Source organism: Desmodus rotundus, chromosome 7, assembly GCF_022682495.2.
Source record: "Desmodus rotundus isolate HL8 chromosome 7, HLdesRot8A.1, whole genome shotgun sequence".
Lineage (NCBI taxonomy): Eukaryota > Metazoa > Chordata > Mammalia > Chiroptera > Phyllostomidae > Desmodus > Desmodus rotundus.
In genome coordinates, this window is record NC_071393.1 from 131,399,320 (window position 1) to 131,421,438 (window position 22,119).

General features: G+C 54.4%; 1 protein-coding gene across 2 annotated transcripts; it reads left to right on the forward strand.

The window, feature by feature from the left end:
• The first annotated feature begins 6,430 nt into the window (after window positions 1–6,430).
• Window positions 6,431–19,176, forward strand: BDKRB1 (bradykinin receptor B1). 2 transcript variants are annotated; one of them, XM_024567247.3, is made up of 3 exons: window positions 6,431–6,503; window positions 12,498–13,576; window positions 19,097–19,176. In XM_024567247.3, the coding sequence occupies exon 2, from the start codon at window positions 12,508–12,510 to the stop codon at window positions 13,564–13,566; it is 1,059 nt and encodes a 352-aa protein (XP_024423015.2). In that variant the 5' UTR covers window positions 6,431–6,503; window positions 12,498–12,507; the 3' UTR covers window positions 13,567–13,576; window positions 19,097–19,176. The 2 variants fall into 2 exon arrangements, with proteins under 2 accessions (XP_024423015.2, XP_045057680.2); XM_045201745.2 differs by lacking the exon at window positions 19,097–19,176 and having other exon boundaries at window positions 12,498–14,013.
• Window positions 19,177–22,119: the final 2,943 nt, after the last annotated feature.

Sequence of the window (22,119 nt, forward strand, 5' to 3'; positions counted from 1 at the left end):
CCCATCCCCATGTCTCACCCTTCGCTGAGCTCTTTTGGACTTGACCCTCCCGGCCACTGAGGAGGCAACTGAGGCCCAGAGATGGAAGCAACCGAGGAAGAAGGGTGCCCTGGAAACTGGCCTGCTCTCCGGGAGTTTGTGCCTTAACAGAGGGTTGCAAATTCTGTCGCTGGCAAAGCCCTCAGGCGCCTTTCTGTATGAGGAGTTTCTGGGCTCAGGATGTTTCCATCCCAATAAACAGACTTCTCACCTTCTGAGCCTTGTGAACATTCGCTTCCTGCACAGCCGCCTCCGCAGACCCTGGGGGCTGGCACCTTACACTGGGACGCGTTCTGGAGATACAGTTCCCAGGCTGCGAAGCTCGCCCCTCCCACGCAGGACGTTCACACGCAGCCACTCCTGCTGTCCAGTTCCAGAACACCTTCATTTCCCCACAGCCACCAGCGGTCACTTCTCCTTCCTCCCTCCCCACCGCCTCTTTCTGTCTCTAGATCTGCCTGTTCCGGACATTTCACGCAGATGGAATCACACAATAGGTGCCTTTTCTTTTTGCGTCTGGCTTCTTTCATCTAGCTTACACCGAGATACAATATTTAATAGTAGGGAAAACTCTGGGGGCCTGGGCTTGAGTCCCTACCATGCCACTTGCTCACCGTGTGATCTTGGCCAACCACGTGACTCATTTCCAACCCTCATCCCTGGCCTTTGGCCTCAGTGTCCTCCTCTGTGAAATGGGCAGAGTATACCGGAAGTGTGCCTGTCTCACCCAGAGCTCAAGTCTCTGGAGAGGGGGCTTTGTTAACTGTCAAGGGCAACGCCAACATGCCAGGGCTGCCCTAGGCTGGGGGTCAGGGTCCTCTTTTACAACTCAGCACTGCTGCTTCCTGGCTGTGGGGATTTGGACAAGGTCAGTTAGCTTCTCTCAGCTCCAGGTGGGTTGCCTATAAAATGAGGATCCAGGTGTTATGAGATAAAGTGAGATAAAGGTGTTCTCATGGGTGGAATACTGTTCCCGTCCCCCTACATTCACACCCACATGGAACCTCAGGACGTGACCTTATTTGGGGATTAGGTCTTTGCAGACATAATTAAGATGCTGCCATACTGGGTCAGCATTTAGGGTGGACCCTAAATCCAGCGACCAGGGTCCTTATTGGAAACGGAGAGGGCACACGGAGACGCAGGGGGCAGAGACTGGAATGGTGCTTCTACAAGCCAAGGGACACTAAGGATTGCCTGGAGCCACCAGACACCAGAGGAGAGGCGTGGGCAGAGTCTCCCTCAGAGCCGCTGAGAGGGACCCACCTGCCCACACCTCGAGTTTGGACTTCTGCCTCCTGAAGCGGGAGAGAATAAATGCCCGTTGTTTTAAGCCGCCCCATCTGCAGGGCTCTGAGACCAATTCGGTGTTTTACGTGTCCCAAGTGCAGGCTCCCCTTGGAGGCTGCCCCTCACGGTCCGTGCACACCTTTCCCCCCAACGGTGGAGGAGTGGGTTGATGTGCTCCTCAGGTCCCCGACAGCCACAGGGGCCAGCCTGTGACAGACAACTTCCTGAGAAGGAATAGAATGGGCCACCTTCCAGACTTTGGAGAATTTTTCAACAGGAGGACACTAGGCCTTGTCCAGGGTCACACAGCGTGTCAGGGGCCAGCCCCGGTGCTCAGGGTATGCCCGTCCCAGGCCTGCTGGTGCTGGTCTGCCCGCCCCATCTCCACTGACTCGGGACCGGGCTGCCCTGTTTCTCTCTTCCTCCGCAGGCCCCAAATTCAGGCTGATTCGGGGAGTCTCAGAGAAGGGTAAGAAGTGGCCACAGGGCCCAGCTCCTGGCTCGCAGTCCAGCCACCACGCCCACGGAGGTGGAAAGCTGTTTATAGGCCACCTGGAGAAATGGCCTGAGGCTCCTCTGGACGCCGCCCTCTGGGCTGAGCCACCCTGCACCGCGCACTCGGTGGGCCAGCAACATGCTCCTGTCTCCTCTCTCCAGTCCTGGCCGAGAGAGAGGACAGCCATGTAACCCCTCCTGTGCTGGCACCGCCACCGTCCTGTGCAACAGCCGAGTGGTTAAACCAGAGCTGATGCTGCCAGCGGCTGACTCCGGGCCGGCTGCCTCTCCCCGTCATCGCACGTGATCCCCAGCTCTGCAAAGGCTGGGAAACTGAGGCTCCACAGAGGGCTATAGAAAATGGGCCAAGTTCACCCAGCTCACCTGTGAGGGAGCTGGGATCGAAACCCTGGCAAGGTGGCCCTGTGGCCCAGACCTGCCCACTGCGACTTCAGACAAGACCATGAGATTCTGGCTGTGGAATCTTTAACAAAAGGGAAAAGTTGCCTTTGGCATCTTCAGATCCCCTGTGCCCAGAGTTTTGAGGCTCACGGAAGACGTCCTCTCGCGGACCAAGGTGACGTGTGCTGACTGGGATGCTCACGGTGTGGACTCCACCGTGAACTACTGGTTTGTCAGGAAAAACAACTGTAGTCCGCGCCCCCATGTTTTGCTGTCCACATGGGCCAGTTCGGCCTCTAGGATGAAACATAGAAGAGGTTTGTCCACAGGGGCACTTCCTGCCAGATTACACAGAGAAAGTCCACAGAACTGGGAAAAGCTACATCAGCACCCACATACCCGCCTCCTCCTGTGACCATCTTTCCACGCATTCATTTCATCTTCACAACAGCTCTCAAAGGAGGCAGGGCCCATTCCTGGGTGGAAACACTGGGGGTGGGAGCATCCCCAGGACCGCCTGGCCCCCCAGCTCTCTCCCGGGGTGTCTCTCGGATGGGCCAGCTCCCCTCTCTGCACCCACACTCTCAAGAAGGCCTCACTTTGGGCTGAAAATGTTTCTCCTTCCTGCACCAAACCGAGGGCCCTTGGGGGCACACCTGCCCTGGCCGCATGCCCTGTTAGCTCACAACTTTCATAAGAGGAGGATCTTGTGAGCCCCCCTGCCCAGGCGAGAAAGCCTTTACCTCCCAAAGTGAAGCCAATGTGGGGACAGAGCGTTTTATGTGGATTTTCAGAAACCCCCTGCTCTGTGAAACCCCTGGCCCAGCACAGCTTTCTCTGCCAAGTGGCCGGCACTAGAGTCCTTCTCGTAGTCTGAATGGTCATCGTCGCAGGCCAGGGCCATGCCCACAGCTGCCTGATGCCCAAGACACACTTACATTGGCAACGGTTGCCCTGTGGGTGTGAGGTGCTAGGACTTTGCTGAACCTACATTGAGGATTTTGTTTTTGTCCCCCTCACATTCTGGTGCCTTACTCTTGCCCCTACCATCCCGGCCCCTGGTGTGTGCTCTTCTGTGGTGGCGTGGGCACACCCAGATGCAAATGTGTGTGGCTCACCTGCCTGGTCACCAGAGTGGCAGCAGCTCCAGGCTGGGCTCCGAGCCTTCTTCTCTGCCCCCAGGCGCCCTGCACTCACCTGGCACCGCACAGGGGCTCCACCCATGTCTGCAGAAGGGAAGGAGGGACACTCAGATCTGTGCTCACAGAGGGGCGGGGGCCACAGCGGGGCTTGTGTGACAGGTGGGTGTCAAGAGGCAGAGAGGAGCGGGGAGGTCCTTTCCAGCAAACACTCCTAGGAAGGTGAGTCTGGATGCCTTAGGGAGCCCGGGAGCCTCCCCTCCCCGCCGGAGCAGGAGGCCCAGGGTGGAGGGTGGCTCCTCTGTCACAGTACCGCCATGTCTGTGGATTCCAAGGGTTGGGCCTTGTTCCCGTGAAGTGACAAAACCCAAGTGCTTCTGGGATGTAAATCCAGCACAAGGACAGACTGAAGGAAAGAAATCGGGACGCAAGGAGATCGGGTTGCGGCGCTCCATGGCAGACTTATCTGTGGCTGCGGGTCTAGGACCTCGGAGAGGAAGGAGGGCGTGAACCGGGGCAGAAGGGCGCTGGCTGGACCCAACTCGGACATCGTCTTCAGTCCTGGAGAGAAATGGCCCGCTTTGGTTTTCTTTCCCCCGTCTACAGGTGGAGGAGGCCATGACAGAGCCGTCACTCGCTGTGAGGACTAGTGACAAACGCGAGGGTGCTCAGCACGTGGGCGCTATTTGTAGGACGAGCCGAAGGAGGGATACTACAGTCTCCCGCCCCCAAGAACTTGCTGCATGTGACCAGAAAGGAGACCAGACAAAGCGACTGCAGGCCTTAGCGATCGGAGAAAAGAAAAGTGACCCTGTATGTCACGGTGGGGATAGTGACCGTGTGTCCCCAAGTTCTTCACACTCCAGCTCACCTTCCCTTGAACGTGTATCGAGCAGGTCCCTGGGAAATGGGGCTGCCCGGGGTCCCCCTGCTTCGTCATACAGAACAAGCCCAGGGAAGCTGGGTCTGTGTTTCTGCGAGGCAGCCCTGGGTGCCCCGCCAGCCTGATAACCGTCTCTCTGCTGTTCTGTTCTCCTCACATGCTTTCCCCCAAGTCCCAGTTCCCAGGGGACTTCAATCACTTTCAGCCACCCCCGCTTCTCCATGCCACGGGAGCCCATTGTCCCTTACAAACTTGGGGTTCCTTCACCCTGCCTGCCGTCCCCAGAATGCAGGTTCCCAGGCCACCAGGGCCCATAGGCAGAGGAAGACCCTCTCCTCCCCCGGACCAAGGTCTGCTTCCCATCTCCCATCCCAGTGAGCAGTAAGGGGAGCCTCCATGTGCTAAGAATCTCCATTACCTTCCATCCCACCCACAGGCGGGGCCCCCACGGCCCTGGCAAGGCTGCCACAGTCATTTCCTCAAGGTCAGCTTACTCAGCCCTCCTCAGCGGCATCTGGGGCACCGACGGACAGTCCCAGCCACGTGGCCCTGCCTCACTCAGTCCGCCTCTCCTCACCGGCAGTCCTTCCCGAGAAGCCAAGCCCAGACCTCCGGGGCATCTCCGTGGTGAGCATGCGCTCGGGCAGGAAGACACCGCCCAGGAACAGCACTTCCCAGAAAGTGTCCAGTCTAAACACTCATGGAAGGAGGAGAGCCAGCCGCTCTCTGCAAAGGGCAGGGAGGCTGCCTGGCAAGACCCCCAGTCTACAGAACTGATTAGGAAATCCCGGGATTTGGAAACTTTCTCTGGTTGCACCCCCCCCTGAAGTGATGGCAGACACTCCTCTATCTTCTGCACCATTACCGAAGCCCCAGGTCGCTCCCAGGTCACTCTCAGTTCGCAGGGGACCCTCCGCAAAGACAAGTGCTGGTTTCCTGTCTAAATCACGCATCTGCCACTGACCCCTGAAGTGTTCTTTTAATTTTTTCCCCTGCTTCCACAATGTTAAGGTGCCCATCAGCAGGAAAAAACTGCTAGAAAATTTGAAAGTATAATTTGTCCCCCACGGAGGGGTGACAAAAGGGAAACACCTTGAAAAGGCCAGCTCCTGAGAACAAAGGGGGCACTTTCTGCTCCAGCCCCGTTTGTTGGGTTGGTGGAGACACCGAGAGGCAGGACTAGGGTGTGGGGGGGCCTGAGGGGCTGACATTTGGGGCACCGCCTTGCCAGAGCCTTGGTGTGGACGTGCCGTCCTGCATCTCGGGAGGGAGCTCGAAACGTCTTACTCTTTAGAAGCAAAGATGGAAGGGAGGTGCAAAGATGTTTGAGGACTTGAGGCCTGGCTCTCAAAGAAAGCCCGAAGTTTCTTACTGTCTGGGCAGGAGGTCTTGGGGAGTTCACGCTGATGTGCGCAGACTCAGCTCAAGCGCGGACCTCAGAACTGCCAGGGAGGATCAGGAAAAAGAGCGTCTGACTTTACTCAACTCTGCCCAGTGCGTGAGTCAGACTTTTCCTGGCTCCCTGCTCGCTTCATGGGGTCCACACTGATGGATTCTTGGCAGCGTATCCTTCATGCCTGGCGTCCAAGTGGGGGCGTTCGAGTCAGCTCCCCCGAGAGCTGCTGAGGACCCCGCTGCAAGTGGGCAAAGTCGTCCCTCAGTGTCCGCCGATGCCCGAGGCTCGGGGAGACTCAGAGAGGCCCAGACGGGTGTGGTTTGGGTTTTGGTTTGTTTCTTGACTTTTTAAAGTGTTTTTAACTTGTTTTTCAGTTACAGTGGGCATACACTATGACAGGTGTACAACATCGTGATCAGATATCTGTATGTCTTACCAAGTGACCCCCCCTTCCACCCCCGATTAGCGTGGTAGCATCTGGCACCAGGCCTGGTCACTGCACTATCACCAACTGTGTTCCCTGTGCCAAGTGCGTTCTAAGGGCTCGCTGGCCAATGTGCCCTTCTTGCGGGGGACTGCATCACGGGCCTCCCCACCTGTTAGCAAGGTAAGGAGGGAGCCATCTCTTGCCAGCTCCGAAGAACAAAACAGCTTTCTTTTCAACACCGCCGCTTGCTTCCCCCATCTGGAAGACTCACTTTTCGACAGGCCCTCCCATGACATCACTGGAGCAGAGGTTACATAAGTGAGGGCCACCCCGTTTCCAAGCACTTCCCAGAAGAGGAAGCACCCCTGGAGGCAGCTCTCCCCTCAGAGAGCCCACGGGCAGGCCTGGCGAGCACTTTCGTTTTCTTCCTGAGTAAGTAAATGACCACCTTCCTTTTCCCCTACGGGACTAAAACATAAGAGGGAGCCCGTATCTCTTAGAAAGAGAGAAAATAATCTTTCTTTTACAACTAAATATTGTCAGAATTTTTGTGTGTGTGTTTTAAATGTAATTCTAACCGTAAAAAAAACACAGCTTTCTGTAAGTGTGTGGTTTTTTAACGTAATTCTAAGTCAGTGGAAGAGATGTACGTTCTGTGCCTACTTTGGGTTTTAGTTGCTTCCCCAGAAGGCTGGGGGCGGGGGGCGGGGGTGGGAACGGCTTGTGGAGGCTCCAGCAGCGGTGTCTCTCCGGGCCAGGAGGAGCACACCAAGCTGAGTGCAGCCCTCAGGAAGCCGCCGTCACCACTGACAAATTCCGATGAAGAAAAATCAGGTTGGTCTCCCTGGGGTCGCTTACAAGATTTCATGAGGCCAATAATTGGCCATTGGTGGGGTTATTATTTGAGGCTTGAGAATGACGTGTTATTATGTGGCCAGGTGGACATTCTTTACCATCGTGTCCATACCCCAAAGGCCTCCAACCGTCCCCTCACTGTGGGCCTGGGAATCAACTGGGAGAATGTCCAGCTGTCTTCCAAGGGCCACATGCCAATGTTTCAAATGTGCAGAACTCATGAAATATCTCATGGAGATTCCAGAAGTGTCGTCTCTAGTAGACTTGCCCAATGCCACAGCTGAGATTTTCAACTAGGAGCAAATATTACGAACAATAGCAGTAGCTGCTGTTTACTGAACACCTACTATGTGCCAGGCAAATAGCAGAGCTAACACTAAGAACCAGCGAAGGAAGATTTCTTCTCTCTGGCTAACTTTACATAAACACAGGCAGAAGCTGTGTTTACAAATGAGCCCAGCCGGAGCAGACACGCTGTGTCCACAGTGGCCAGGGACTCGGCCGGGTCCCACGGGGCAGGGGACACTGTCTGCTGAACTGATGGCACTGGGGCTGAAGTCAGACGTCTGCCGGTGGCACAAGCGGCAGTCCCTGATCCCCAGGGCAGGGGCGAGCTTTGCCCCCTGTGTTAGTTTCCTGTGGCCGTTGTAACAAATGGGCACGAACTTTGCAGCTGAAAACAACATGAAGTCGTTATTGTACAGCTCTGCATGTCAGACGTTCAAAATCAGTCACTTGGGGCTAAAGTGAAGGTGTCGGCAGGGCTACGCTCCTTCTGGAGGATTAGGGGAGAACCTCTCCTTGCTCTTCCCAGCTTCTCCAGGCTGCTGGTGGTCCTTGGCTCCTGGCCCCTGCCCCCATCTTCAAAGCCAGCTGTGCAGCATCCTCTGATCTCTCCCCGACTCTGGCCCTCCCGCCTTCCTCTCTCAGTCGTAAATGAAGTCACTTTCACTTTGGATTACTTTAAGCTCATCTCTGTGATACACTCATCTCCCCATCTCAAGATCCTTAGCTTCATCGCACCTGCAAAGACCCTTTTGATGTGTAAGGCAACCACGTATCTAAGAGTCCCAGGGGCTAGGACGTAGACACCCTTGGGGCCCTTACCTGGCCAGCCCTTCAGCCCCACACCTCAAGGCCCCACCCTTTGGTCTGGTGGTGCCTGGGCAGCTCCTGCCTCTCAGTGACCCTGGGGTCTCTCAGGAGGACACGGAACCAGGCCCCTTCCACTGTCCACCAAGAGCCATCCTTGCCTGCCCAGGCAGGCACACTTCAGAGGGGAAGTGGATCCCCTCCCCGCGTGTTCAGGGATACCTGGGAAAGGGAAGGGAAGGGAGAGAAGCGAAGCAGACCACAGCCGTGGGCTCCCTCAGCCTCCATCGTGAGTCCTCCGCCCTTTCTGGTGGCTCCTTCTTAAACTCCTGGTGGCTCAGCTCCGAGGCTGGAGACAAAGGAAAATCCCAAGCATGAGGCCCTCTGGAGCCCAGCTTTCTGGAATTCAGTACCTTAGTGCCCTCGTGCACTGGGTTCCGGGGCATCCCTGACCTCTTCCGTGGTCAGGGAGAGCAGGGGAGGGGGCTCAGGGCACTTTCCACCCTCGTGGGTGGTCCACAGGGAGGGGAGCTTGCTCCCGCTCAGAGGGACCAGGACACTTGGTCACCACTGTTATTACTACTGTAGCCAGTGTCACTGTTGATGAGGCAGCAGCTATCACCATTAAGCCTTGGATTTGATGGTTTACAACCTGCGAGGGGTTGTACGCGCATGAGCCTTACAGCCACGCTTTGCAATAGCCGCCACCATTCCCGCCTCGCCGCTGAGGAAACTGCGCCTCAGAGAAGTCACTGGGCCAGCCCAGAATCACACAGTTTGGTGACCCCAGGACAGAAGCCCAGGTTCCCTGCCTCCAGCCCATTCTCTTTGTAGTCACAGCAGGTGTACAAAAGAGACTGGACCTGAACTGGGCCAGGAAAGTGAGCTGTTGTCACGCAAACTTGGCCGAGTCGTTTCTTTGTCTTCACCTCAGTTTGCTCCTCTGTACAGTGGGCATAAAGGTCTCACCCTTGCTCCCAGGCATGTTGTCAGGCTCGGTTACCGAAAGCCCAGCACAGCCCTCAGCACGTCACAGGTCAGATCTGCGCGCCAGGGCCTCCCCGTTCAGCCTGGGCACAGCAAAGGTTGGGGCTGAGACACAGAGGTCGCCCAGGCTTTCCTTGGCCCCAAGGGTGGCGCAGGAAGGAGTGGCCTGAAGCCCAGTGGCAGCCTCGGGAAGCGGCCCGTACACCCCCGTGCAGAACGAGGGGGCTGCAGGCTGCCGGCACGCATTGAGAAGGCAGGTGTGAGGGGCGTGTGCGTTCCCTGTGGCTGCGCTATCCACTTCCCACAAACTGGGTGCCTTAAAACAACAAGCTGGTTATATTATGCTTAATAGAGTTACAAAATGGTTTTAATCAGAATCTTTTTTCAAAAAAACTGTGTCTCTAAAAATATATACATCAAAAATATATGTATTTCCACATATATTAAAGCAAAATAAAGCCTTTTCTTTCTGCTAATTAACTGAACATTGAAAATGACATCAGCGAAGTGATTGTGCTTGGTACACGTCCATGAACTATAATTAGTTTCTTAGGCTGGTACCTGACTGACACGTCGCTGGCTGGCATTTTCCTGAAGAGTGTCTTCCTCTTTCAATATGATTTTATTATTTTCAATTGTTCTGTATAATTGCTGAAATCCTTGTTTCCAATTTTACAGTTAATAAATGTAAATTAATGCCTTCGATTGATTCTTTTCTTGGACCCGAGTATATTTAATTAAGAAATGTTCCCTCCGCAGGTGCCGAGGTAACTGATAAGCTCTGAGCAAATTCTGACAAGAAATTCCCAGGTCCAGGGCTTTGCATATGAGGCTATGCAGATGTCTCAGCCCAGATATTTTCACTGGTGCTGCCCTTACCCCTTAGTTCAGAGTTTCTGTCTTCACAAACATATTCACCAGATTAAACTCTTTAAATAAGCTGTAGCTATTTATAATTTTTTAATGCTTTGTCCAATTTAGATGCCACAGATCACTGACTTTCCCGAGTTCATCTGTTTTTCTGTATACAATATGAATTTAGCCACTTGAAAAAATTCTTCCTACAAGTCGAGATATTCCAAAGCTCATCACAGAATTTTATTACAGAATTTTAAAATTAAATCTTGTGTGCTATTTGAGCTCTCATCACTTAATTTGCTCATTTTGTCCCTTGCTCTTTCAGGAAAAAAAAAAGCTTCATTATTTTCCACATAAAAGCTTTGTTTCCAATAATTGTAATCTGCTAAAAGCTTTAAAAGCTGATGTTTTGGTAGTACATTTATTGAATAACTTGATTAAAGATTTATAAAGACTTGATTCATGATTTGGATCAAAACTCACCTATTTAGAGGTCTGCTTTAACAAACACTTTAATAACATTTTAGGGCACTTACACTAATGTCCCCTAAAACTGACTGGTGATGGGCAGCCCAGAAGGAAAACAGATGTGGAAGCTGTGCTTTTTCACACTCACCACCAACTTCATTACAAAAGGTTTGTAGTCCAGTAACTATGTTTCAAAATTTTGTAAATTGGTCAACTACAACCTCAGTTGGTAGAAATCAACACTTACTTTTGTGCAATTGCAAATTCTGTGTACCATGGCCTGTTCGAAGTCCGTTTGTGTTTGTTCCATCCGTCTCTTATTTTAAACTTTTTAAAAGATTTCATCTATTTATTTTTAGAGAGGGGGAGGGAGGGAGAAAGAGAGGGAGAGAAACATCAATGTGTGGTTGCCTCTCACGTGCCCCCTACTGGGGACCTGGCCTGCAACCCAGGCATGTGCCCTGACTGGGAATCGAACCAGCAACCCTTTGGTTTGCAGGCCGGTGCTCAATCCACTGAGCCACACCAGCCAGGGCCCATCTGTCTCTGATTTTAGTAAGAACAGTGTTGTTACTATGACACTGTGCCCACCAAAACATCTGTGTATTATCATCACAAAACACAGCAACATCATTTCCAATGTGAACAACTTTAACCACTTAAGAATACCATTCGCCAGAATGAACTTTGGAAATTTTGCTTTGATTCCATGCACTGGATGAAAGAATTGGAGCACGGTTGGAACTGACTGATGTGAGGACACTGGCTTGACACTGGCACAGTTCAGGGTGTGTGCGGATCTCAAGGAGTGCACACGGGCTGGCTGTCGGCATTTCCTCGGTCACGTGTGCAACCAAAACGAGCTGAACTAACTTGAAGAGCAGTCTCGTGGTCGAGGTGAACAGTCACACTTCACGGAGTGACTTCCAACAGCGTCTTCTGCAGCTCTGCGGGTACAATCGCTGTCTTAGGGGCACTCTCTCAAAATTCCTGACGTCTGTAGGAGCAGCTCGTGTCTAGGTTTCCTGGCGGTGAGTGAGAGCGCCGCAGCCCCCCAGTGGCACAGACATCGACAAATGTTTTGTGCAAATTGCGCGTTCATCGTCGACTTTGGGAAACACGAGCTCAGTACTTAGGTACATTTTCGTTAAACCGTCTGTTGGCGGTTTCATCCGGTCCTGTGGCTTCCCAGACGGTCCGTGAGATTCCAGCTCCCAACTGCGCGCCATTATCTGGACCTGGTCTCTGCAAAGCTCCCTCTCTGGTTCCTCCAGGTACCCACTGGACATCCCCACCTCGTGTCCAACAGACAGCTCAGCCTTAATGTGTCCAAATGAACTCCTGACCTCTCCCCACTCAAAAAATAAATAAATAAAAGAAAAGGGAAACCTCGGCATCCTTACTCTGCCATCTCCATTTCCGCTGATGAACTTGATATCTCCAGGGGCTCAGGCCAAGAACCTTCTCTCTCACGACCAGTACCCAGTAGAAAATTATGGTGGTACTTACTACCTTCAAACTAGATCTACAGTCTGATCCCGTCTCACATCTCCCCTGCTAACATATTTGCTCCTGCTGTTCCTGACTCTCTCCGGGTCTGCATCCCTGCCCTAGCCGGTGGGCGCCTTCAGGCCGGGGACCGCTCTGCCCTGTTGCCTGCATCTCCAGCACCCGGCAAAGTGCCGGCACAAAGCAGATGCTCATTAGGTGTTTGTTAGGCTGTTAGTAATAATACCACGGTTATTAATAAGACTGACCTCCACCTTCCTCTATGCCAGGCAACCATGCCAAGCAGGATCCAATTAGCTTCGATTTTCAAAAAGAAAAATAAAAGTCAGTGGGCCCAGGTGGCCCACACCCAGGGGTGGTGCCAGGATTTGGACCCGATTTCAAAGCCCTGGTCCTTTCCTTCAAGGAGAAGTTGGCAAACTTTTCCTCTAAGGGAGCTGATGGTAAATGTCCTCAGCGTCACAGGCCTCAGGGTCCCTTTTGCAACCACTCGGCCCCGCTGTTGTGACACACCAGCAGCTGTGGACAATATGTCAATGAATGGGTGTGGCTGTGTCCATGAAACTTGATTTTCTAAAACCTGGGCCGACGGGATAGAGCCCGGGAGCCGTGCCTGGCGTCCTCCCATGTCAGTTAGCTCCATGCTGTTCGTTGCAGGTCACTGTGGATGGCACCCCAGACCCTCCTGGAGTTCCCGCCCTCCAACCAGAGCCAGCCCGTGCCTCCCAATGCCACGTCCTGTGACGAAGATCGGGAAGCCTGGGACCTGCTGCACAGCCTGTTACCGACGTTCATCGTCGCCGTCTGCCTCTGCGGCCTGCTGGGAAACCTTTCAGTGCTGTCTGTCTTCCTCCTGTCCCGGCGGCGTCTGAACACGGCGGAAATCTACCTGGCCAACCTGGCGGCGTCTGACCTGGTGTTTGTCTTGGGCTTGCCCTTCTGGGCCGAGAACATCTGGAAGCGATTCAACTGGCCCTTCGGGGCTGGGCTCTGCCGCATCGTCAACGGCGTGATCAAGGCCAATTTGTTCATCAGCATCTTCCTGGTGGTGGCGATCAGCCAGGACCGCTACTGCCTGCTGGTGCACCCCATGGCCAGCCGGAGGCGGCGGCGGCGGCGGCTGGCCCGGGTCACCTGCGTGCTCATCTGGGTCTTGGGGGGTCTCCTGAGTATCCCCACATTCCTGCTCCGCTCTGTCGAAGTCGTCCCGGAACTGAACGTCTCGGCCTGCGTGCTGCGGCTCCCCCACGAGGCCTGGAACTTCCTGAGGATGGTGGAGCTGAATGTGCTGGGTTTCCTCCTGCCGCTGGCCGCCATTGTCTTCTTCAACTACCACATCCTGGCCTCCCTGCGGGAGCGGACAGAGGTCAGGAGAACAAGGGGCGGGGGCCCCACAGAAGGCAAGAGCACGGCCCTCATCCTCACGCTCGTGACCGCCTTCCTGGTCTGCTGGGCCCCCTACCACTTCTTTGCCTTCCTGGAGTTTCTGTTCCAGATGCGGGCCATCCAGGGCTGCTTTTGGGACAATCTCATCGACCTGGGCCTGCAGTGGGCCAACTTCTTTGCTTTCATCAACAGCTGCCTCAATCCGGTGATCTATGTCTTCGTGGGTCAGCTGTTCAGGACCAAAGTATGGGAACTTTATAAACAATGCAGCTCTAGGCGTCTTCCGGCCACGTCCTCGTCACACAGGAAAGAAATCTTCCAGCGTTTCTGGCGGAATTAAAACAGCCGAGGTGAGCCAAGGGGCTTGGCTTCCTGATCAATTATTTCTGACATCATCAATACTACTGTAGTGGGCGGACAGTGGCCCCCGAGATAACCAGGACCTGTAGGCCCTGGAATCTGTGACAGTTTTAATGGTAGCAGGGACTTTGCAGATGCAACTAAACTAAGGCTCTCAGATGGGGAGATGGTCCTGGATTATTGGGGTGGCCCAATGTCATCGCAAAGGTCCTTAAAAAAGGGAAGCAGCCAGAGAAGGTGATGTCACCACAGAGGCAAGAGGCTGGGGGTAGCACTGGCAGGGCCCGTGGACCAGGGAATGATGGCACCCTCTGAAGGCAGGAAAAGGCAAGGGAATGGGTGCTCCCCGGAGCCCCCAGAAGGAACCTGCCCTGCTGGCATCCCGCGCCAGCCCGTGACACTGATTTTGGATGTCTGGCCTCCAGAAACACAAGACAATAAATGTGTGTCATTTAAAAGTCACCAAGTTTGTGCTAATTTGTTCCAGCAGCAACAGGAAACTGACGCAAGTTTCCAGTAAGGATCTCTTGCTGCATTTCCACTTGCCCATCCAAAATTTTCCAGGCTAACTGCTAGGGATCCAGAGATGACTTAGCCAGACAGCCCGTCCACGGGAACTTACACAGAGGTGAACAATTACAGTGTAGAGAAGAAAATGAGAGGGCGCGAGAGCCCCACAGATCTGCACCTTGAGCGTTCAGAGGGACAGGGGTGGGTTTCTTCTCGGGTCGTCAGCGTGGACATTGTGAAGGGAGTGAGCCGTGGCCTGGGTTTTACAAAGGGCAGATCTGGATACGTGGAGAGAGGGAGGAAGGCCTGGCGTCTCAGAGGATCGCAACACACAGGTAGAAAAGCGTGGGCCACGTGTAGAGGAATGTTTACTGAACTCAGTGCATCCGCGTTCTTGCTACCAGGGGCCCAGGGGTGAACCTGAAAGTCTGCCTTCAAGGGGCTCGTGGAAGCGGGGACAATGATCGGGAGGGTCTCACCATCAGGGTGAGAGGCTGCTCTGAGGCACGGAGAAAGGGTATCCGGGCTGAGTACCTGGGAGGAGGAGATGTACACCCTGAAAAGGGGTGTTCCCAGTAGACGAACGAACTAGCCCCGGAGGCGTGGTTGAGGAGGGAGAAGGATGAAGGCAGGTGAAGAACGAGCGGAATGGAGATGTTGGGAGGGGGGTGCTCCAGGGGTTTGGGGGCCTGGCTGAGTCTGGAAGGCATGAATTTGGTGTGCGAATTGCTTGATTCACAGTGATGGCTCTTGGGCTGCACTAATAGGGGTATGGCATCTAAAATGAGGGAGGTGACGTCCCATTTAGCTTAGCATTGCACAGGGGACAGGAGGAGTATTGCGGCCAGCCTTTGGCCCACTCGGAAGGGGTTTCCCAGACGGGTGGCTATTGTTCAAGAGCGCTGGGGGCATCGGTGAGACTATGAGGAATGACTGAATGAGGGGCGGAAATGGCCATGAGGAGGCGGGGGGAGCAGGATGATGTTGATAGTGTTCAAAAAGCAGGTACAGCAGGAGCATCCAGATGATGGCAGGAGGAAAATCGGAGGCTGTGGCCACAGAGTAAGAACGTCTGTTTGGGACACTCCAAGGTGGAGCCATCCCAGGAGATGACAAGGACCAAGCATGGTCATGGCATCAGTGATTGGGACAGAGGGAAGGAGAAGGTCCCTGAAGATGAGACAGTTAAGGGATGGAAAGGTGAGGAACAGGGTTTCCATTGGGGCCCCGAAGGCAGGCGGTGCGCTGGGAGGCCCTGGGGAGCAGAGAGCTATGGGCCAGGTGAGGGGTCAGTGTCCAGGAAATGGTGGGGGTGGGGCAGGGGCAGCCTGTACTGCTGTGTGGGAAGGGCCAGTCCTCGTGGGACAGCAGGGAAGACCCTTCATTGGAGAGACAGAAAGGCGGCCAGCGCTCCCGGAGCCTCCCGATGGGGTCCCTCTGGGCAGCGCTCCAGCCCCACTGGTTTCCTGGAGAGCAGAGAGTGGGTCAGGCCGCCTGGATGTAGGTCAACAGCGGGATCCGGCCTGCACACATGTTTAATTTGGACCTCCTGGTATTTGAAGAAACGTCTTTGAGTTGGTTAGCGGTATTTATATTCCACACCAGAGTCCAGATTTCGAGCTTCCCTTGAACATTTGGAAGCCTAGCAACACTGAGTCTGCCCTCATTCATTCATTCATTCATTCAGCTGATACTGAGCGTCTACTTTGTTGCACGCGCTGTGGTATGGTGCTGAGAACACAGCGCCTTGGTCCTTTTGGAGTTGACCCCCTGGGGCTCCCCCAGGGCACCGGCTATTTGGTGCTGAGTAGCTGTGCCCCTGCCGACAGGCACCCCCTTCCTTGGCCAGAGACACCCCCCACCCAGGGGCAGTGAGTGGAGTCAGCCGGCTTGCATGCCTCCAACGCCAATGTGATCTCTGAACCCCTGGGGAAGAAATCCAGTGAGCAGTGACGCTGTGGCCAGGTGGCAAGAACAGGCGGGACGATGGGGCAGGAAGAGAGAATCGGAAAGGGAGAGCAATGCCCAGTCTCTGCTCTGCTCTGCAGGAACTGACCCAAATATGCCCTCCGTCCTCTTCCTCGGCCCCTGCATTCAACGCCCCTGCCTTATAAAAACCCTCTCTAGGCATCGCAAAAAGTTCCAATTCTAGAAGCGTGCGCTGGCCGAGAAATCGGAACGTGGCTCAGAGGCCTGTACTTTAACAGCAGCTCGTTGCTGGGTCCCGGATGAGCCAACCATCTGATTTGTAAAACTCGGCCCCGTGCGGGAGAGAAATTGGCACACCCCACAGTAAGGGCCCGTGGCCCTTCTCTTGGGAAGGTCGGTTATCCGTTTGCAGAGGGAGAAGTCCCTGCTCTGGTTAGAGGGATCGGTGCTGTGGGAGAAATTGCTACTTTGAGTTCCCGTGGATCTGGCGGATGTGCTCACCTGGAGGATTTCCCACCTGGGTCCAGGCCCCGGCCCCACCTTGCAGACCTGACACCTGGATCGGAGGGAAGAGGGAGCAGTCTTCCAGCACCCCAGCTCCCGCACCCTCATGGGCTCCCGTTTTCCCTCTGAGACGGGAAGCTTCTTCTCCAATCCACTCCCAGCCTGGAGCCTGTCAAGGGAGCTCACAGCTGCCCGCCTCCTCCCCCCACACCCCTCCTCTTGCCCACCCTGGGCACAAGCAGCACTGAGCCCCCTGAGTCCCGTGGGGAGCCTCTGGGGTGTGCAATGGACACAGGCAGCTTCTTGTTCACTGGGGGTGAGTCACAGGCACATTGAGGAGCAGGGGGGAGTCTCCTCCTTGGAGCTAGAAGGGGCTTGAAAGGCCATCAAGAGGCATGCGTGTGGGACTGGTGCAGCCTGAGTGGAATCTGAAAACTTGTACCACCGCCGCTGTCCGGTTGTGCCGCTGCCCCATACTTACCCCCGACGTTACCACTCGGGGACACTGAGGGAGGAGTTCCAGGGACTTCTCTGTGAACCCGGTAAGTTTCAAAAAGAAAATACCACCCAGTTGAACCCCTGCATGCTACAGAGAAGGAAACTGAGGCCCAGGGATGGGCAGAGACTTGATGGGCAGAGACGGTCAGCCAGGGAGCTGGACCCCTGGCAGGGTTCTATCCTAACCCAGGGGTGCTCACTGGGCTGCGACGCCAGCGAAGGGGCCTGAATGCCAGGGGTGCCACCGTTTGTGTCACTTCGATAGTGGCCGGGACTCCTTGTGGCTGGGAGTGGATTCAAGGCAGTGAGCAGGCGGCCGACTTTCCAGGAGCTTCAGGGGACAGAGAAGTATCCCACGGGTTGGTCAGGGCTCAGCAGTGTCGCGGGGAAGACACGTCAGGGCTTTAGTTGACAGGGAGCTCGTGTGCTCTGGATGCCCAAACACCTGCTGGCTCTCAGGCTACATTAATAGGAGTATAGCATCTAAAATGGGGGAGGTGATATCCCACTTAGCTCAGCATGGCACAGGGTGCGTGAGGAATAGTGTGTCCAGCTCTCGGCTGATTGAGAAGGAAGGTGAAGGAACCAATATCACACCCTCTGGGACACACTCAGGGCCTGAGAGGGCTTATCTGATGAAGACAAGACGTACAGAGAGATGGGAACAAATGTACTTAGTGTGACCCCAGTAGGGCCAGAGAGAAAAAAAGCCCCAGGAAACACATCCAGCTTAACTTGAGGAAGAGCTTTCTGAGAGGCAGAGCTGTCCCACCAGAGAACACCACCCCATGACAGTGGTCCCAGGATAAAACTTGGAAAACAGGGGGGGCCCTGTCACTGGGGACATCCCCACGAAGCTGCAGGGTGTCTTGGCAGGATGTTGCAACAAGGGTTCCAGAAGTATCTTCAGCACACCCACCCTTGAACCTGCTGCAAGCAAGGAGGCAGACAGGAAGAGGTGACTTCTCGGTATGAGAGGTGTTGTCATGGGTGACAGAGTCCACTGGAAGGAGATCAAGAAGGAAGGGGATAACAGAGGAGGAGGCTCTGAGCTGGGTCTTGAAGTCAAATAGGACGAAGAGGGTGCTGACCGCCTGTAGCCGTTGCCTGACCGAAGCTCCCAGCCAGTGAAATCGAGGGCTGGCAGGATTATGTCAAGGCTAAGAAGTCGACGTTCCCCGCAGGCCGTGAGAGCCAGGCAGACTCAGAACAGGGGAGTGCCACACTCAGGCCTGCGGGTGGTGGCTCGCAGAATGTGCCAGGCACCTATGCACACAGCAAACCACCCCGAAACTTAACGGTTTAACACCACCTTAGCTCACAGTTCTGTGTTGGCCTCCGGGCTGGGTGCAGCTGGGCAGTTCTTCCGTGGGCCTGGCCGGGGCTCACTCATGCCTTTGTGCTCAGCAGCCAGTCAGCTAGCGGCTCTGCTTCGGGGGGCTGACAAGGAAGGTGCAGCAGGCATACAGCCGACCTCAGGTGGAGTTAGGAACCACCGATGGGCTAGGTGTGATGACGGTAGACTGGGGAGCATCCCCACGCTAACCTCCCCAAACTGAGAATCAGAGTAGCTGATTCACCCACGGCTTATGTGTCCAACATGCACCCAGTATTGTTATGCCAGGCTCGGGGTGCTGGGTAAAATGGGACATCTTCTTACCCCCAGAGAGTTCCCAGAATGCTTTGCCCCGTCCCAGGGTGACACCGTTAGTGTGAGGTCTGGACAGGGCTAAGCTCTTCTCCTCAGTCTGGTCTTCTAGGCCTGTACACTGGCTCCCAGAAAGGGCTCCCTGAGAACACCTTACGTTTCCAACAGAAGCACCTTTGTCCGGTGCTGGTGGGGGTGCGGGGAGGGGCAGGAAGTTCTCCCTCCTCTTCTGCAAGGGACATCACTGATGCTCAGTGACCATTCTAGTTCTCCTGCCTCTGGGAAATGGGACGGTTGAACTTCTTCACACCTTTGAGTCTAAGAGTGGCCTTCTCACTCCTTTGAATGTGAGGGGACTCGAGTGTCACTTCCAGAACACTTAAGAACATAGTTGTCCATTCTCTTATTTCTTCCGCTGCAGCAAATCCTAAAGCCTTGTGTCACGATGGTGGTGTCATTAAGATGTGGACCCCCATCAGCCTGAACCCCAGTGGCTAGAAGAGCGGAGCAGTAATGACCCATGTTAAACATGCAGCGTGAGAAATCGACCCTTGTTGTTTAAGAGTTGGGGGTGTTTGTTACAGCGGCAGAACACAGCCCTTCCTGACTGACCCACCAGGTTTCCGCGAGGAGGGATTGCGCCCTAAACTCTGGATCTCTTGCCCACCCCTTACTCTTCTCCAGGGAAGAAAAATGACTTATCTGATTGATCAGTTTCCAAAAAGACTTTGAACCTGTGGAGGTTAGTAGTTCCTTCCTCCATTCTCACTCTTTGGGACGTGCCTGTCTGCAAACTGGTCTTCTCTGGGCCAGCTAGGACCAGCTTGGAGTTAGCGGCCAGGCCCCCGTGGGGCACATGGTCACACAGCCTGGCTTGTGTGAATACGGCAGCCTGATTCCAGGAAGCAGAATCAAGAAGCCCCCGGTCACCACAGGCCTAAGCGACATCACCCAACCTTGCCCTTCTCAGTAGTACAGACAACATTGTGGCCCCGACTGCTGCTGACTCCAGTCTGCCTTATTTTTAGTTCGGAGCTTGTGGGGACAACGAGAGTGTCCTCAAACCCCCAGTCCTGTTATTTTTCCCATCCTTTACTCCAAGGGACTCAAAATTGCAAACGTCTGTCCCGGCTTGGGCAAAAACACAACAGCCTGATGGTGACATGCTAATCGATTCCTGAGAGGGTCTTCACAAAACCTCAGGAATACCTTAACGCGTTCGGGCGCACCGTGTCTTGGCGCCATGGACGTTTGGGGCCGGGCAGCTCTTTGCTGTGGGCAGGGGCAGCGGTCCTGGGCATCGCAGGCTGTTTAGCAGCAAACTTCGTCTTCACCACTGGATGCCAGGAGCGCCCGTTCTCCCCTGGTGATGACGACCAGAGTGGCTCCAGACATGACCAAATGTCCTCTGGGAACAAAGTCACCCCCTACCCCCAGCTGAGAACCACGTTTTAGCTGATCTGATCCAGCTCATCCACAGTGGCCTCCAGGGAAGGCTGATGGTCTAGGAAGACTTCCTGGAGGCGGTGGGACTTCAGCCCTTGAAGGACTGAACTTAAAGGGACAGGGAGAAGCCCTGGCCCTAAGACAGCTTGAGCCAAGGAAGGCTTGGGGGCAGGGCACTCGGAGGTGTCGGCAGAGCAGGAGGACGACACACACAACGGCTGGCATGATCGATGGGCCTAACAGAAAGTCACTCCAACCACCTCGGCGTGCACGGCTCACACCATACGTGTTTGCTAACATCATCACAGCAGAATTTCTCCTAAGTCCGGACAGTGACGTCAGTGTGTGGCAACTGGCCGCTGTTGCTTTTGGCGCCATTCCCTGCTGTTTAACAATGGTACCTCCAGCCGACACCTGTGGCTCCCATTCTCCACGCTGTAGCCGACCTTGGGATGGGTGCAGGCGGGGCAGGTGAGACTGGGAAAGCCTGAGCCAAGGAGGGGATGGATGAGACTCACCCGGAGTGAACAAACATCGACACCACAGGGAAACACAACAGGCAACGGGAGGGCCGGCTGAGACGGGCCAGGGACATGGGTTGGAGCTGTGTTTACAACATTGGTGTGTTCAGCATAGGTGTTTCCACACGCACTTCACTTTTTAAACACATTGCATTAAATTATTGTTTATCTTGATGACTGGTGTGCCCCCATGTCCGCCCCTCCTTCAACTTTATGCCCAAGGCCAGGGTCTCTCGGGCTTCACCCCAGTCCCAGCGTGGAGTGGCAGGACTAGGGGGCTGGTGCTGCATTTCCAGTAGGAAAGCGAATCTACCAGAGAAGCCTGAATGGGCTTCTGTGTCAGGCTCACCTTTAGATAGCCCTCCGGGAAAACACAACAAAAGATCTTTATCTGAGTATAAAGCACCTGTCTACTATCTCAGGCCCCAATATCCCCTAGTCAGCCTGCTGTGAAAACAACTTGCACCTGGCCCAGCACCTACCGAGTGAAATTAATCATGAAATACAATGACAGTTTTATTTTGAGTTTAAGCAGTATCCTCGACTAAGAGGAAGCTGCCACAGACAAGGCTTGTGAAAGGGTGGGGGTAGTTAGGACTTTTCCAAAGCCTTCCCAGGGTGCACGGAGTCAGAATTTGCGCAACCTGTGCTTTGTAGGGGGCGAAAGCTAAACCAACGTTCCGCTGGGAAGAGCACGCGCGCCCCCTGCTGACGCCAGAGAGGGATTGCTCTTTCTCCAAGATGATTCTGAGCCAATTTTCGAAACAAGCTTTTCAATGGGTTACAACGGATTTGTTCCAAAGCATAACAGACGTGTGAAAAGGCAATGATTTCTTCCTGGTGGGTATGTCGGCACGACTTCCACAAGAGAACAAATGGCAACAGCCAAAGGGTGTCATATAGCATTGATTCCGTGCCTCCCCTGTAGTGATCTACCCAGCAGGTAAGCAATCACTGAGAAACAGGTGAAGCCGAGCTACGCAACTGGCTCAAGGTCAGTGTTGGGGACGAGAGTCTGAGAAAACGCCAATTCAGCTAATAGGCCATAGAGGCCAGGAAGATGCCTGTCACAGTGAAATCTGTTATGAAGGAGTAAGAATGCTTTTAAAAAAACAGTATGTCCTGAAGTGGGGGAAAAGCAAGTAGAACTTCAGATTAAACTGGAATGGAAAAGAGAGGAAGGTATTTATTTGGCCTTAGAAATGTTTGTTATAAATAAAAGGAGGATTCCTGACAATGGAGCTATAACCTTGGGAAAATTAATAAATCTCAACCAAGACTGGAGTCGAGAGGCCCTGCAGGGGGAGCTCTCACACCCTCCCACTCGTCACTGGTGGCCCCAGGGACAAGTTTTCCACCAGACTAGCCCAGCAGGAGGAAGGAAGATGTCCTTCTCCCTTCCCCCAGCAACAGTCCAGCCAATTCCAGACTGTCACAGTGTCACACCCCAGCCACCGAAAAGCCACTCCATTCTAAC